The sequence below is a fragment of the Pan paniscus genome, chromosome 8, assembly GCF_029289425.2.
Source record: "Pan paniscus chromosome 8, NHGRI_mPanPan1-v2.0_pri, whole genome shotgun sequence".
Classification (NCBI taxonomy): domain Eukaryota; kingdom Metazoa; phylum Chordata; class Mammalia; order Primates; family Hominidae; genus Pan; species Pan paniscus.
This window is the reverse complement of record NC_073257.2, coordinates 92,550,745-92,568,153: the sequence shown is the minus strand read 5'-3', so window position 1 is coordinate 92,568,153 and position 17,409 is coordinate 92,550,745. Positions and strand designations below refer to the sequence as shown.

The following is a 17,409-nucleotide window of genomic DNA, read 5'->3' as shown; positions in this document are numbered from 1 at the left end:
GATCATTTACAGCACATCGTATAGAATACTATGCACCTGTTAAAAAAAAAGCCTAAATAGATAATATAAGAATTGATATGAAAAGCCTTCTAAAAACTAGTTAAATGAGGGGAAAGCAATCAAAGTGCAGAACCCCATGCATAAAATGCAAACTTTTCCACAAAAAAAAAAAGAGGAGGAATAAGGCCTTTCATGACGGTAACTGCAAAAACAAAGTGAGTGGATACATAAAAAACGAAGAACAGAGCCGGACGCAGTGGCTCACGCCTGTAATCCCAGCACTTTGGGAGGCCGAGGTGGGCGGATCACAAGGTCAGGAGATTGAGACTATCCTGGCTAACACAGTGAAACCCCATCTCTACTAAAAATACAAAAAATTAGCTGGGTGTGGTGGCGGGCACCTATAGTCCCAGCTACTTGGGAGGCTGAGGCAGGAGAACGGAGTGAACCTGGAAGGCGGAGCTTGCAGTGGGCTGAGATCACGCCACTGCACTCCAGCCTGGACAATAGAGCAAGACTCTGTCTCAAAAAAAGAAAAAAAAAAAAAACTAAGAATAGTAGTGACCTCTGGAAGAAGGGGGAATGGAGTAGATGGAGGGAGACAGGGAGTCAGCCATTTCTCAGTATACCTTTTTAAACCTTCTGGTTTGGGAATCTTATACTTGACAAGAAAGGAAAGGGTGGGAAGGGGGGACGGGAAGAAATGAAGACATCATCAACTGTCCCTAGACTGCAGGCAGAAGCAAAGCAAAACTCAGATACCCCTTCATTATCTGGGGGTGACTGGACTCTTCTGCAGATTACCTGAGGTTAAAGGAGCCGGCAGGTGCTCACCACCCAGCCTCTGGCCCTCCTGGGGACAGTGGTTGTTCAACAATGATGAGGGAAGGAGGGCACCCAAGAGGAGAGAGGCCAAACCTTGGGGTGGCCTAAGGTGGGGGCAGGTAGAAGGAAGAGGGGTTCCCTGCAACCTCCTAACCTTTGGTCCTGGCAATTTCGGACAGTCACCTAAGTGCCCTTGCCAAACAAACCCTCAGGGGACACAAATGTGTGTGAGGACCCGCCTGCAACAAACCATGCTAAACTGCAAACCTACTATTCCAATTGGAGAAAAACTGGCTTGCCTGGGGCTCCGACAGGCAGCAAGCCCTGGTGTCCAGGCTGCCCGGCCATGCTTTACCCATCTGAGGTCTCACTTACAAGTTCTTAACTGGAGGCCCTTAGAGTCTCAAATTGTATGCAAACATTCTAGATCTTTATATATGCATATTTGAGGGGGAAGAAGGTACACAGCTTTCTTCTGATTCTCAAAGGAATCCTTGACCTTAAAAAGGTCAAAGCTCCCAGAACTCCAAAGTTATTACAAATCTCCAACTCCCACATCTCTCCTCCCTCTCCTACCCTAGACTAGGGCTGAGGTCCAGAGGGGAAATGCTAGCCCCAAACTACACAGCAAATCTGGGGCAGAACCGGGACTGGGACCCCGGTGTCCCACGCCCTAATCCAAGGCCCTTGCCCCAACCACACCAACGCGGAGCCTGGACCCACCTGACCGGCAGGGCAAGGGGCTGCGGCGGACCCGGGCCGGGAAGGTGGTGGTAGAGTCTTGCCTCCTGCTCATGGCTCTGGCCAAGCTCCCGGAACATGGAGCTGAGGCCAGCGACCGTGCCCTTCTGGATAGCACGGAGCGAGTGGCGTCGGTACTCGTCCCGGGCGCGCTGGGCTCGGCGGCTCCTCTCCTCATCAGCCGCCTTGGACCGGCGCACTGGAAAGAGAAAGACAGCACGTTAGCCCAGATCTGCAGCCCAGGCGGTGCACTGCGCCAGCTGGGACAGGAAGTATTCGGTTGGTGCAAAAGTAATTGCAATGTAGTGGCAAAAAATCGCGATGACTTTTGCACCAAACTAATAGTCCAGGAACCTCAGGATTCACCTGGCTGCAAGGAAGCTCAGAACCCAGAATGACAGAGCAGGCCCCGCCCAGCCCTAGCAGCACCCCTAGGGCAAGCCTGTCCCTACAGAGGTAAAGATACCCTGACGGTTTAGGGTTGTCTGGTTGTTCCTGTGACGCCATTCCAGAATGGCCAAGCCACCTTGGGGTGGAAATTTCCATCTCCCTATCTATTTCTTCCTGGGAGTGCCCTGCTCAGAGCAGATCCTCAAATCCTCTGCCCACTCAGCTCACCCATCAAGGTGGCCAGCATCTCCAGACACCACCACCGTCACCCACATTGACAGTGCCAAGCCCTGGGCTTGGTACCTTCCCTGCATTATCTCACTAAGGGACTTCCCCCAACCACCCAGGCAGGGAACATCATTATTTCTGCTTTATGGGTGAGGAAACCAGCCTCTGAGAGGTTAAGTAACTAGCCCAAAGTAAATCAGCTAATAAGGAGCAGAGCCTGGACAGAAACCCAGGTGTGCCTGGCTCTAAAACCCACACAGTTCTTTCCACCCCGTGGCCCCACCACTCAAGCAGCTACCTTCGATTTAAAACCCTGTGTATCTGACACCAGAGCTCTTTCCTACTAAAAAACAAAGGAGCATTTAAAGACCATCTGGCCCAACCTCCTCATGTTATTCATGTGGAAACTGAGGCTCAAGGAAGGACAGCAATTTGCCCAACTGGGTTAATGGACCAGGCCAGGAACTGTCCTTCCTGCTACCACAAGATGAGTTGTTGGAAACACTGGTGTCCCAGTTCTGGAACCCTTTCTTGGTTTCCCATGACCTTGAGAGCTGGTAGGTGACTGTGTGGGCAGGGAGGGGGAAGAGGATCTTCTGCTAACTCTAACAGCTTACGAGACTCCAAGACACCCCGCTCTCTAGCCCTCTGTCTTCACATACACATATATTAATAGATGTATATATATTCATTTTTTGAGATAAGGTCTCACTCTGTCACCCAGGCTGGAGTGCAGTGGTGCGATCACAGCTCACTGCAACCTCAACCTCCTGGGCTCAAGCAATCCTCCCACCTCAGCCTCCTGAGTAGCTGAGACTACAGGTGTGCGCCACCATGCCCATCTAAGTTTTTTAATTGTTTGTAGAGACAGGGCTTCACTATGTTGCGCAGCCTGGTCTTGAACTCTTGTGCTAAAGCAATCCTCCCACCTTGGCCTCCCCAGAGTACTGGGGTTATAAGAGTGAACCCCCACGCACAACCTCTTCCATCTTTTTGTGCTCCTCAAGGAAGGGCCCTGTCTCAGCCAAGTGGCCTTGAAAAGATATCTGTGCTTCTAAATCTCAAATGGGAGGTCTGGGACCTGGAAAATGCCGGAAAGGGAACAAAACCCATTAGAGGCAAATTCTGGAATTAAAACCAATTATTTTGTAGTCTCACTGCATCTTGGCAGGCCCCTATCTGCCTCTAAAATCCAACTATTTTGCAAAAAAACCTCTTGCTGGCCTTGTTCTTCTAATTGCACCAGGCTAATGCCCCAGCCCTAGTGAGTCACCTTCTCTTCTCAGAGTAAAATCTTAGTTTCTTTCTACTCCAGTGCCACTCAAGACATGCATAGCAGGCACCTACCAAGAACTGCACTGTGAGTATTTGCAGGATAAAGGCCAGTAGACCTGTTCCTGAAAGAAAGCATTTCTACTTCACAAGTTGTCAAAGAACCCTTTCTGGGAACAGAACATCTCCCAGATCTGAAGAAGGCAGCATGAAGTCTGTCCCTCAGAAGGTATTTATGGAAGTGCCCCCATGGGTGTCCCATACAGAATATCCACTAGGCTGTGAACTCCACGAGGGCAGGTGGAGAGTTTGCTTTGGTCTATTCATTGCTATATTCTAGTGCCAAGAACACAGTCGGCAGGCGATACGTATTTTTGTATGACTGATTGAACTCAATTTAAGTATTTAGCGCTGCACTAGGCCCTGAGTTGGATACAGAGATAATAGTGAAGCAAATCCTTCTTTCAAGGCACTCAGGGGCAAGTTGAGAAAATAAGACCAACAAATATCTCTAGCATAATGAAGAAAGTAGTGAGCATAATTTAAAAAAGAGACCAATAAAGTATTGTCAGAGCTTAGGGGCAGCAGCCTCGCATTCTGCTAGGGAGCCAGCAGCCATCACAGGAAATAATTTGACTGGGTGTGGGAAGATCAATAAGAGTTTTCCAGAGAAAGAAAAGGGAAGAGGCCATTCCAGAGAGAAAACCGAGGTTTCAGTGGTTTGTCACTCCTTATGTTACAAGACTCCAAGACACCCCTCTCTCCGGCCTTCCATTTTTTGTGTTCCTCAAGGAAGGGCCTTGTGTCTGCCAAGTGGCCCTGAGAAGACATCCGTATGTTGCGGCTTCTAAAACTCAAAAGGGAGGTCTGTAAGTTCCAGACCCTAAGAACACCATGATACCAGCCTTGTATTGTGACGAAAGGTTCCAACAAGGTCAGGATGCCCGGGGATGGGCTTTGCAGACATTTGACTGCAAACTAAAAACTAGAAGCTCGTGCCCTACAAGGACTGTGACTTTTGGAAGATTACAGCCCCTGAGAGACAGTGACATTCAGTGACAGACAGGCAGGCAGGTTACAGAAGGAAATCGTATGCAGACTAGGGAGCCGGGTTTTTGGAATTCAGACAGGTGGGGCCTTGAGCCACTTGTCACACAAAGATTAAACCCATTCTCCTAAAGCCCAGCTCTAATCTTACCATTCTCTTCCTCAAAAGCCTTCAGTGGCTCCCACTGCACACAGAAAATACAAACACCTTGGCCTGCCAGGTAAGGCCCTGAGAAGTGCCCTGCCTACTTTCCTTACTTTCTCAGCTCAGTGGGCTCCTTCCCTCGCACACACGCGCGCGTGCACACACACACACACCACTCTGCACTGTAGCTCCACCACACTCCCACCAAGCTACAAACCTGCCTCTGTGCAGCTGTGTTCACCAACTCAGACCAACCGGGTCAGCTCAGAAATCTCAGGCCCACCCTACTCCCCTGCCCAGACAGAAAAAGCTCAGTGTCCTGTAGAATTCAGATGATCCGGTTACATCCTGCAGAGAAACTCCATGCTTCAAAGCAACATTAATTTGTAGTAATCCCTTGGGTGAATAGAACAATGTCCCTGAAAATTAATGAATCATCCTATAATATGGGGAAAGGCATCAGTAAAGATTTGAATTGTATGTGAAAGTGCATGTGTTTAAATTCTGCTCCGTGTGATCTTGGGCAACCTGAATTACCTTATCTATACTTTCTTTCCTTGTCCATAAAGTGGGGGCCTGACTGGGTTGCTTTGAGATGTAAATGGGACAGTAAATGGTGGGCTTGGAAAGCCCTGGCATGGGCTAGGTTTATTAAATATTATCTGTTATTGTCGTGTTTACTGTGAGATAAAGAAGCTGAAATGGCACCTTTAGAAAGGGTCCATCCCTGAGTGGAGGTGGGGAAGTGATGTGGGAGCAGAGGAGATGTGTGGAGTCAGGGGCTCTTGTCAGAGAATGGAAAAAATAAGTGTGAGCAGGAAAAGCCTCTGACCCCTGGGGAGGGAAAACAGGCAGCCGAGATGCTGAAGGGTATCACACAGGCCTTTTGTGACTCGGCCTGCAGGAGCCACGGTCCCTTGGTGGAAGAATGGGTTTGGCACTCAAGATGAGGTAAGCAAAGTTCGACAACAGCTAAACTTGGGCCAAGGGAAAGGGCTCTCTCAACCCTTATCCAAGGCTTCTGAGGTCGGCAGCCAACCACCCTTGTGGTCCTGAACCCTGCGGGCAACGCCTGATGGCTGCCAACAGTGACCCCCTGTGGCCTCCAGGAGCCACTGCAGGAGTTCCTTAAGACCAGAGCACTTCACACCCATGTGAATGTTGTAATGACTCAGCTTTGGGGAACCATAAAGCCCCCAGGGATTCCTGAGCTAATTCAAGAGGAGAGAGGACCCTAAGCAGGACACTAATCGGCCACCTGGGAGCTCAGGCTAGCATTATTCTGAGTTATAACACCAAAAATATGTGGCACCTAGAGTTCAAGGAGAGTTTCAAGTCAGTTATGTCCAAGGAGAAACTGCACGATGTCCCATCCCATCAAGGGATAGAGAAAGCCCTTCTTCTGTCTTCTCCTTCAGCTGTCCTCCCAGCCCAAAATTCTGCTGTGCCCACTCCACTCCCAGCCCAGACTCTACCCCCACAAGCCCCTTCCGGCTCTACCTGTCTCAAGCCTACAGCATTTTAGTATCACTGACCCCGACTCTGGTGCGCACTCCTTTTTAAGAAGAAAGGAAATGGAACCCATATCACTGGACCCTGACCTGGGCCTGAGCCCACGTTTCCCACTCCGCTCTGTCAACAACCTGGCAAGAAGTGAGACAACCAGTGTGCAGATTGTTGGTTAAAGGCCACAACCAGAATGACACAGGTCAAGGAGCCACAGGTGAACACAAGTCCCTCTGACAACTCCAAAGTCCTGCTTACATTTCTAACCTAGTAACAGCAGCAATGATAAATGTCCAGTTTTTACAAATAATATCATTTCTCAAGTCAGGCTAGCTCATCTCTAAATCTCTGGGCAACTAGATGTTATCTAACTCCACACTCCTACAAGTTCACAGTTGAAAAACTATGAAATGAATTTCTGTGCCTGATGTATTCAGAGAGTCTCAGAAGCCAGAGCTCTGCTGAATAACTGACTGAATTCTCTGTTGAACTGAATAACTAATGGTATTCAAGTAATACTAAATGGGATAATTTCCCTTTTTTCTAACTTGGAAAATTTAATTTGGGTGTTTTATCAAAAACTGCTGCTCCCCCATAGATTAATGGCCCACTATATCTTTCATATTAAATTAATTGAGTGCAGAATGGTTTTGTTGAGTGTGAATGACAGGCTCTGGAGTTTAACTCATCATTCTTTAAGAAAGGCTAAGATGAGGAACTAAAACCACAGGGCCTGAATGATCACATCTTTTCTGTTTTCAGAGGCTTTCCCATTTTCAGTTGCCACACCGTACATTAATGAGCAATCAAGCAGCTCCTGGGCCAGACGATTTCCATTCTCCATCCCTAATGAGAAACCAGCCCTGCTCTTAACTTTCCGTCCCATTGTGTAGCTAAAAAAGAAGAGCACTTCATGAACACAGACCTTTACAACTTAGAAAGCACTGTTACTTCCTCTCTCTCATTTCACCCTCCCAACAGGCCTCAGCTCAACATGATTAGCCCCATTTTACAAATGAGGAAACTGAGCAACTGAGCAAGAGCTTGCTCAAGGTCACACTAGTAAGCGGGCAGAGCTAGAACAGGACTCCCAGTCCAGTGCTCCTTCCCACACACTGCAGTAGCTTCGGGTGACAACTTTGTAATGGTTCACGATTTTTTGTCAGTATAAACCTTTGCTCTGCCTCCTCTTTCCACCTGCCTCCTCTTTCATCCTGAATTTAAATGAATGCTTTTTAAACTCTTTCTCATCTTATCTTTCAAGCCTCATTTTTCATCACCAGAACCCCAGGCTGCCACCACACTGCAACACATGCCATGACCTATGCACACAATGATCTTGCTTTGCTCAACACAGTTCCCTCTGCTATGACACCCTGTCCCACCTTCTTCGCCCACCCATTTTCCCTGAACCAAATGCCATTTCCTCTGCAGGGCCTTTCCAAATGCTCTCCCTTCTGAAAGGGATTCACTCTCTCCCCGTGTATTTTATTTTATTTTATTTATTTTTGAGATGGAGTCTCGCTCTGTTGCCCAGGCTGGAGTGCAATGGCACGATCTCAGCTCACTGCAACCTCCACCTCCCGGGTTCAAGAGATTCTCCTGCCTCAGCCTCCCAAGTAGCTAGGATTACAGGTGCACACCGCCACGCCTGGCTAATTTTTGTATTTTTAGTAGAGATGGAGTTTCACCATGTTGGCCAGGCTGGTCTCGAACTCCTGACCTCAGGTGATCCACCTGCCTCAGCCTCCCAAAGTCCTGGCATTACAGGCATGAGTCATTGTGCCCAGCCTCCCCATGTATTTTATACGAACCTATGTTGGCACACCTACCTATTGAACTGTAACTCGGGCATGTAAGCCTCTTTTTCCAGGCTGAGATTTTGAGGGGAGGAAATATGTCTAATACAATGGTTGGCATACAGTAGGAGCTCAATTGATGTACAATTGTCCCTCGGCATCCTCAGGGGATTGGTTCAAGGAAACCCCTCCTCCACTCCCCATCTCTCATGAATACCAAAATCTGCGAATGCTCAAGCCCCTTTTATAAAATGGTGTAGGGATTGCGTATAGCCTATGCACACCCTCCCATATACTTTAAATCAGCTCTAGATTACTTATCATACTTAATACAATATGAATGCTATGTAAATAGTTGCTATACTGTATTTTTATTTTTATTGTTATGTTATTTTTATTGTTTTTTTCCAAATATTTTCTGTCAGAGGTTGAGTGAATCCGCAGATGCAGAACCCAAGAATACCGAAGGCCAAGCGTATACTGTTGCTCCTCAGTCTTAACTGGGTGCAGATGACAAGCATCTCCCCCAAGCGGCAGGAGGAAGCATTGCAGGGAAACGTTCTGCGAGTAAGATCAATGTTGAGCTACCCACCAGCACTGAACTTCAGTAAAGATAGAGCCTCCATCTGCCTTTATTCTGTTATTTCAAACAAACTTGTTATAGACTGTAATGTCTGCTTAGTGTTCCCGCAACCTCAGCCACCCCTCGGCAGTCCTTGGAATGCCCCGCAGTAACTCCACAGGACGGAACCCATGAGGAACTACCTGTGCATGGACCCCTGGAGGCCTGTGAGGCCAATGACCAAAGACATCCCTCCTACAGGCTGCTTTTGGAGATACCTAAGCTGCAGGCCAGAACACTAGGCCAAGAGTAAGGAAAAAGAAAAGCCTTCATTTGCGCCTGATGCCCCGACCTCCCTATTGAGTCTGAGCCTGAGATTCCTTATCAGTACAGTAGAAATGCCAATGCTCTGCTATGAGGCTGTTCTCGGCTCATGAGCATTGACTGTCCTAAGGCTTTGTGAACTCTCAGGGTTTGGGGCATTCAGATGAATTTAGTGAGGGCACAGTTTTTAGCAGTATTTGGCAATTCTTAAAACAACTCCAACCCATGTGTGAATGGGCATGAAATAGTTCAACAGCAGCTGCCCAGACGTTATCAATGAGCAAGGGGAACACTCTCTCCTGAGCGTATGCCCCTGAGGCATCGCCTAGGAGCTTGCCCCAGATAAAAAATGAGCTTTGACCACAATGTTGCATTTGTATAATTTTAACTCTGAAAGGAAGAAGTAACTGGTAACAGTGAAACCCAGGTCCCAAGGCTGGAAGAGGTCAACAGAGAAAAGGAGGCATGGTCCTGAATATAAACAGACCCCACCCACATTTCCCTCCCCAGCCCAAGGACACACCAATACCCAAGTAACAAGGAATGGAGACTTAAAAGCAAAATCCCACTGTAATTTCAACTGCATACACATGCATTCCATAATGTGATTCCATTCTCGTTACAAATAGAGGGAACCAATCATTTTCCATCTCCCACAAACCAATGATAGGACTACTCCCTGAACACGCTATTAAGGAGGGATTAAAGAACTGGGTGGACTCGCCACTCTGGTACTCCAGGAGGAGAGGACAGAGGAGTCTGTCCCCTGCTTACACTGCTGGAGTGGGCCTGAGATTTGACTCTTATCTGAATAGCACAATCTCTTAGGCTTTCATTGATTCAAAGAGCCTCTGAGTACAGCGGTCACTCAGATAGGAAGGGAACTTTCCTTAATAGAAAAAATAATCTCAAGCTAAAGGCAGCCACTAGGCCAGGGCAATAGTGTTGAAAATATATTACACACAGCCCAAAGGATTTCACAGAGGGGTCCCTGAAGCCACAAGATGCGGGGAAGATTCAGGGGGCCAGGGACCATGGGCCCCCTCACTCTCCTCACCCGGGCCAGCTGCTCACACCTTCTTTACCTAGTGGGCTTCAGCATAAACATATGTGAAAACAGCAGCCATAAGGGAGCTTGGAGAGCAAAGACAGCCCAGTTTTCAAGCTCTTTTGTAAATACAACACTAAGTCCCTAGGAGAGAGAAACAGAAGACCTGGTTGAGAGATGAGGCTTGCACTGCACTGTGCTGGCATTGCTACTCTGAGGCATCTGCATACAGGATAATCTCTGCTCTGGGCCTGGGCACATAGCCCTTGGTCTGCCAGGGCCCAAGAGACCTAGGAAAATCTGATTGAGACATCAATGCTGAGAAGCAGAAGGAACACTGGTGTCTTAAAAATTGCAACTGCCTCATGGTGCAAAAATTGTACAAAATAAAAATTAAATTTTAAATTTTTTTATTTTTATTTTTTAGATTCTGTTTGGTTTATTCCTTTTCCAGCATTTGATTACATGCTAGGTCACTTGGAATAAAAAAAGATTCAACACAAAATTAAATACTTTCCACACATCCACCTTCCCAACTGCCCAGTTATGGCCCCAGATTTGTCCCAGAAGTTCTGGGTGTTTTAGGACTGGCACCAAATTAATTATATGTCAGCTTAAAAAGGTATCAGTGGAAAAGGTGAATTAAGGACGTCTGAAAATCCTCTCTTCCATAAAACAATGAAAACACTGGAAAATCCTCAGAGCCAACTTTCTCAGATTGTTAGAAATTAACCAAAGGCCTACAGGAATTCAGTGAGCGTTTATTCAAGAGAAAAAGGTTCATAACAAGTGAAGAGACTAAATTCGTAATCAAAAAAAATTCCCGTAAAGAAACCCGAGGACTAGATGTCTTCACTAGTGAGTTATACTAAATATTTCAAGAAAAATTAATTCCTCTTTACAAATTCATCATGAGAAATAGAAGAGGAATGAACACTTTCCAACTTGTGCTTTGAGGCTAGTATTACCCTGACACCACAACCAGACAAAAACATCAAAGAAAATAAAATTGCAGACCAATATCTCTTATGAATACAGATGCAAAATCCTCAACAAAATAGTAGCAAATGGAATTTAGCAACATATAAACAGGATTATATGCTATAAAGAAGTGGGATTTATCCCAGGAATGTGAGACTAGCTCAGTATATGAAACTCAGCCATGGAATGCACCACGTTAATAGAATAAAGAACAAAAAACATATGATCATCTCAACAGATGCAGAACAAGCATTTGATAAAATCCAACACCCTTTCATCATAAAAACACCCAACAATCTAAGAAAGCATGGAACTTCCGGAACCCAAGGTTATGTATGAAAACCCACAGCTAACATCATATTAAATGGTGGCTAACATCTGTAATCCCAGAACTTTGGGAGGTCGAGGTGGACAGACTTCTTGAGCTCAGGAGTTTTAAGACCAGACTGGGCAACATGGCAAAACCCTGTCACTAAAAAAAATATATATAAATTAGCCAGATGTAGTGGTGTGCATCTGTAGTCCCAACTACTCAGGAGACTGAGGTAGGAGGGTCACTTGAGCCTAGGCAGTTGACGCTGCAGTGAGCTGAGATAATGCCACTGCACTCCAGCCTGAGTGACAAAATGAGACCTTGTCTCAAAAAACAAAACAAAACAAAATAGTGAAAGACTAAAAATTTACCTCTAAGATGAGAAACAAGAGAGGGCTGCCTTTTGCCACTTCCATTCAACATAGTATTGGAAGTTCTAGCCAGAGCAATTAGGTAAGAAAACAAAATAGAAGGAATCCAAACTGGAAAGGAAGAAGTAAAACTATCTCTATCTGCACATGAAATTATCTTGTATGTAGAAAATCATAAGGAATACACAAAAAGATACATTCCAGCTAATAAACAAGGCTAGTAAGGTTACAGGATACAAGATCAATATACAAAAGTCAATTGCATTTCTATGCACTAGCAATAAACAATCCAAAAACGAAACTAAGAAAACTATTCTATTTACAATAGCATCAGAAAGAACACGCCATTAGGAACAAACTTAGCAAAACAAGGGCAAGGCTTCTACACTGAAAACTATAAAATATTATTGAAAGAGATTTTTAAAGATTTAGATAAATGGAAAGACATTCTGTGATCATGAATTGGAAGACTAAATATTGTTAAGATAGCAATATTCTCCAAATTGATCTACAGATTTCATGTAATCACTATCAAAATTCCAGCTACCTTTATTGCAACAATTGACAAGCTGATTCTAAAATGGAAATGGAAATACAAAGGACTCAGAATAACCAAAATAATCCTGAAAAAGAAGAACAAACATGGAGGTCTCATACTGCCCAATTTCAAAATGTACAAGAAAGCTACAGTAATCAAGACTATGTCATACTGGCATAAGAAACAGACATATAAATCAATGGAACAGGATTGAGAGTACAGAAACAGGCCAGGCATGGTGGCTGATGCCTGTAATCCCAGCACTTAGGGAGGCCAAAGCAGGCAGATCGTTTGAGCTCAGGAGTTCAAGACCAGACTGGGCAACATGGCAAGACCCTGTCTCTAATAAAAATACGAAAAAAAAAACTAGGCATGGTGGTGCATGCCTGTGGTCCAGCTAGTCAGGATGCTGAAGTGGGAGGATAGACATTTGAGCCCATGAGGCAGAGCTTGCAGTGAGCTGAGATCACACCACTGTACTCCAGCCTGGGTGACAGAGTGAGACTCCGTCTCAAAAAAAAAAAAAAAAAAAAAAAGAGACAGAGAGACAGAGTACAGAAACAGACATATTTTTGGTGAATTGATTTTCAACAAGAGTTTCAATACCATCCAATGGAGAAAGAATAGTCTTTTCAACAAATGGTGCTTGGACAATTTGGATGGCCATATGAAAAAGAATTAAGTAGGAACCCTACCTCACACAAAAATTAAATCAAAATGGATCAAAGACCTAAATGTAAGGGCTAAACCTATAAATCTCTTAGAACAAAGATAGGTGTAAGCCAGTGTGACCTTCCTTGGATTAGGCAATGGTTTCTTAGGTAAGACACAAATCATAAACAACCAAAAAAATGGATAAATTGAACTTCATCAAAATTAAAATTTTTTGTGCTTCAAAGGACTATCAAGAAAGTGAAAAGACAACCCCAAAGAATAGGAGAAAATATTTGCAAACCGTATCTCTGATAAGAAATTAATATCCAAAATATATAGTGAACTCTGGCAACTCAACAACAAAAATTCAAAAATGGGTAAAGAATTGGAATAGACATTTCTCCAAAGATGATATATAAACAGCCATAAAGCACATTTTTAAAATGTTCAACATCATTAGTCATTAGGGAAATGCAAATCAAAACCACGATGAGATGTCACTTCACACACACTAGAAAGGCTTTTATAATAAAAAACACAAAAAATTACAAGGGTTGGCAAGGATGTCAAGGAATTAGATCCCTCATACATTGCTAATAAGGATATAAAATGGTGCAGTCACTTTGGAAGACAGTGTGGCAGTTAAGAGGTGAGACCTTTAAGAGATGATTGGATCATGAAGACTCTGCCTTCAAGAATGGATTAATCCTTTCGTGGATTAATGTATTAATGGGTTAATGGGTTATCATGGGAGTTGGTTAGCTATCAAGAGAGCAGGCCTGTATAAAAGCCAGTTTGGACTGGGCATGGTGGCTCACACCTGTAATCCCAGCACTTTGGAAGGCCAAGGCAGGTGGATCACCTGAGGTCAGGAGTTCCAGACCAGCCTGACCAACATGATGAAACCCTGTCTCTACTAAAATTACATAAATTAACTGGGTGTGGTGGCACACACCTGTAATCCCAGCTACTAGGGAGGCAGGAGAATTGCTTGAGCCTGGGAGGGAGAGGTTGCAGTGAGCTGAGATCACGCCACTGCACTCCAGCCTGGGTGACAGAACAAGACTCCGACTCAAGAAAAAAAAAAAAAAAAAAAAAAGCCAGTTTGGCTCTTAGTGTACCTTCCATCTCCATGTGATGCCTTCCACTGCCTCAGGACTCTGAAGAGTCGCCACTAGCAAGAAGGCCCTTACCAGACTCAGCCCCTCAATCTCAGACTTCCCAGCCTCCAGAACTATAAGAAATAGATTTATTTTCTTTGTAAGTCACTCAGTCTCAGATATTCAGTTATAGAAATAGAAGACTAAGATACCATATGACCCAGAAACTGCACTCCTAGGCATATAGGTAATACTCAAGAGAATTGAAAATATATGTTCACACAAAAACGTGTACATAAATGTTCATAGCAACATTATTCAAAATAGCCAAAAAGTGAAAACAACCCAAATGTTCATCAACTGTTAAGTGGACAAACAACAATGTGGTATATGCGTACATTAGAATATTATTCAATCATAAAATGGAAGGAAGGAATGATATCTGCTACAACATGAATGAACCTTGAAAACATTGTGCTAAGCAAAGTCAGACACCAAAAGCCACATAATGTTTTGGTGTCTGACTTCACTTAGCACAATGTTTTCAAGGTCCATTCATGTTGTAGCATGTCCATCATAGGCAAATCTAGAGACAGAAATTGATGAGTAACTTCCAGGGATATGGTGGGGGAAGGAGTAACTGCTAATTGGTAGTTTCTTTTTGAAGTGACAGAAATATTCTGGAATTAGTGGCGATGATTGCACAACTTTTTGAGTATACTAAAAACCACTAAATTGTACACTTTAAAAGGCTAAATTTTACGTATGTAAGTTGTATCTCCATTTTCAAGTCTATTTAATGAATCTGGCATAAGATTAAGACATGCTGAGGACCAGAAGGCTGGCCAGTAGAAGACACCTCACATCTCTGCTCTCCCTGTATGGCCCCAGTTGCAATCATCAGTCAAGTGTACCATCACAACAGCCTCCTCCTTGCTCTCTTCCCAAAACCCTGCTAGATCGTGTCACTAGCCTTTGGAAGTTTCCCACTGTCCACGTGTATTAATCATGCCTTTTCATTTTCTGTATTTTCTGATTTTTTGACATCTGAGGCCTTTCTGATTCTGGAGAGATTGCCCCTCCCAGGAATAGCCAATTCATAGGGACAGTAAAGGGCTTGCCCACAAGTGCACCTTCATATGCAAACCATTCAATTGGAAGCCCAACCCACAACTACCTCCCTTGTTGGGCTTTCACACTCTGAGCCACTGTCTCCCTGCCTTAATCACCCCACTGCCAGATGATGCAAAACTAGAGACAGCCCCTACACCCAAGAGCTCAGTTTAGTTATTTACACTGGCCAATCCGAAGCCTGCCTAGCCTGCCTCCCCTTACCTTTCCCCAGGAAATCACAATAAACACTCTTGCCCGTGTTTTCCCCCACTCCCTCTGCCTCCTGACCCACCCTGGGGCTTCCCCATGTGGCCCTGCATGGCCTGCCGTGCCTCCTGTCTCTAGGGACCTGTGAGTAAAAACGTCTTCCTTTACAAGTGTCATTTCTGGGCCTGCATGTCTTACCATACCCAAATAAAACAAATCCCAGGTACATAGGGAAGCACCGCCCTCCAAACTTAGTTCCACCTTCCCTTCCCCACCTGGCTTCTTGCCAACCTGACACTCCCCAAACTCTCACCAACCCACACTTCCCAGGCATGCCGTGTTCCTTTGTCACCAAGCCTTTGCCCATGCTGGAGCCTCTACCTACAGTGCCCTTCCCAGCCTTTTTGACTTGCTTATTCCTGTGTCACCAGCAAGCCTCACTTCATGACACCTCTTCTGGAGACCCACCAGGACAACCATGTTGTATGTGCTACATCCTCCCTTCAAGCCCTTAGTCTATATATCTGTCTGCTGCTCTTGTTGATGAGTTTCTACAGGATGAGGACTGTGATTCCTCATCCCTGGATCCCTAGGGCTTAGCACAGAGCCAGGAAATTATTGGCAACTTAGTAAAGGTAGAATATGAGACAAGGTCTCACTCTGTTACCCAGGCTGCAGTGCTGTGGCACAATCATGGCTCACTGCAGCCTCGACCTCCTGGGTTCAAGCAATCCTCCCACCTCAGCCTCCCGAGTAGCTGGGACTACAGGCACATGCCACCACCAATCTCAGCTAATACTTCTTATTTTTTTTGTAGAGACAGGGTCTCACTATATTGCCCAGGCTAGGCTTTTATTTTTTTAATACAAGAAATATCCCCGGCTGGGAGTGGTGGCTCACGCCTGTAATCCCAGCACTTTGGGAGGCCGAGGCAGGTGGGTCACCTGAGGTCAGGAGTTTGAGACCAGCCTGGCCAACCTGGTGAAACCCCATCTCTACTAAAAATACGAAAATGAGCTGGGCGTGGTGGTGGGTGCCTGTAATCCCAGCTACTCGGGAGGCTGAGGCAGGAGAATCACTTGAACCTGGGAGACAGAAGTTGCAGTGAGCCGAGATCGCACCATTGCACTCCAGCCTAGGCGACAGAGCAAGACTTCGTCTCAAAAAAGAACAAAAAAAAAAAAGAAAAAGAAAATGAAATATCCCCAACAGGCAGGTAAGCTCTTCAAGGATGAAGCCTAACTTACCCTCTAAATTCTTAGCAGGACTGAGCACATGGCCGGGTCCAAGTAAAGGCTGATGGGGTGAGTGAGCGAATGGAAATGACGAATGAGTACATCAGCAGTGGGAGGAGGTGGGTGGGGAGGCGGGACTGGTCTCCCTGCCTGAGGCACAAGCTCTACTCACACTGTTCTTCCCACTCTCGCTCCTCTTTCTCACTGGCTTGGCAATGCAGCTGAGCCTGCTTCAGGGTCCAGTAGAGCTCCTTCGCCCTCTGCTCTTCCTGGAGGCGAATCTGCTCTTCTCCTCGCTTCCTCTCCTCTTCCTCTTTCCTCTAAAATGTCATGGGAACAGAACAACACGAGATGACCACAACATTTCAGAGAAACGAGAAAGAAATATCTCTGGGATTCTGCAGTGGATGGGGCTGAGAGTGCAGCAGTGGCCTCTCCAGCCTCAGTCCCTACATGTATGAAATTGAAATTACCCAGTACTCCCATAGACAGTTGTTTTTGGATAAACGCAAAAATTATCACTTCTGGTCTTAAAGCTTGAAACTTATATTTGTTTTATTTGAATTGCTTCCTCAGGAAAAGATCCCTCAGGCCTCTCAAAAAGTATCAAATTACTGAAACTCACCAGATCACCACAACCAGACTATGAGATGCCTGACCCCTCAATGAGATGATTGCTTCCTAACTCCTCCCTAGTTTCTGTTTTCTTACACATTGTTACATTTCTTACCTGCTACACAAACCTCTAGTTTTAGTCAGCTACGGAGATGAAGATGGATTTGAGGCTGAGCGCTCCCATCTCCTCAGCTGCAGCACCTGATTAAAGCCTTCTTCCTTGGCAATACTCATCATCTAGGTGATTGACTTTCTGTGCCACAAGCAGTAGGACCTGGATGGAACCCTGGTGTTTTAGTAATAAAGTGGTGGTGATCGTGCCACCTAACTTAACTGACAAGGTGGTGGTGAGGAGAAAATGGGTTGAAACAGGTGGAATGCCGCAGAATACTACA

At 45.4% G+C, this 17,409-nt stretch overlaps 1 protein-coding gene across 2 annotated transcripts in view; it reads right to left on the bottom strand.

The window, feature by feature from the left end:
* The window catches only part of SH2D4B (SH2 domain containing 4B), a 107,697-nt gene that overhangs the window by 40,259 nt on the left and 50,029 nt on the right, over window positions 1–17,409 (bottom strand). For both annotated transcript variants that reach the window (XM_055093074.1, XM_003828218.4), the window contains exons 4-5: window positions 16,572–16,719; window positions 1,549–1,765 (exon numbers count right to left, since the gene is read on the bottom strand). In XM_055093074.1, the coding sequence (XP_054949049.1) occupies window positions 1,549–1,765; window positions 16,572–16,719 (365 nt within the window). The remainder of the gene's footprint in view (window positions 1–1,548; window positions 1,766–16,571; window positions 16,720–17,409) is intronic.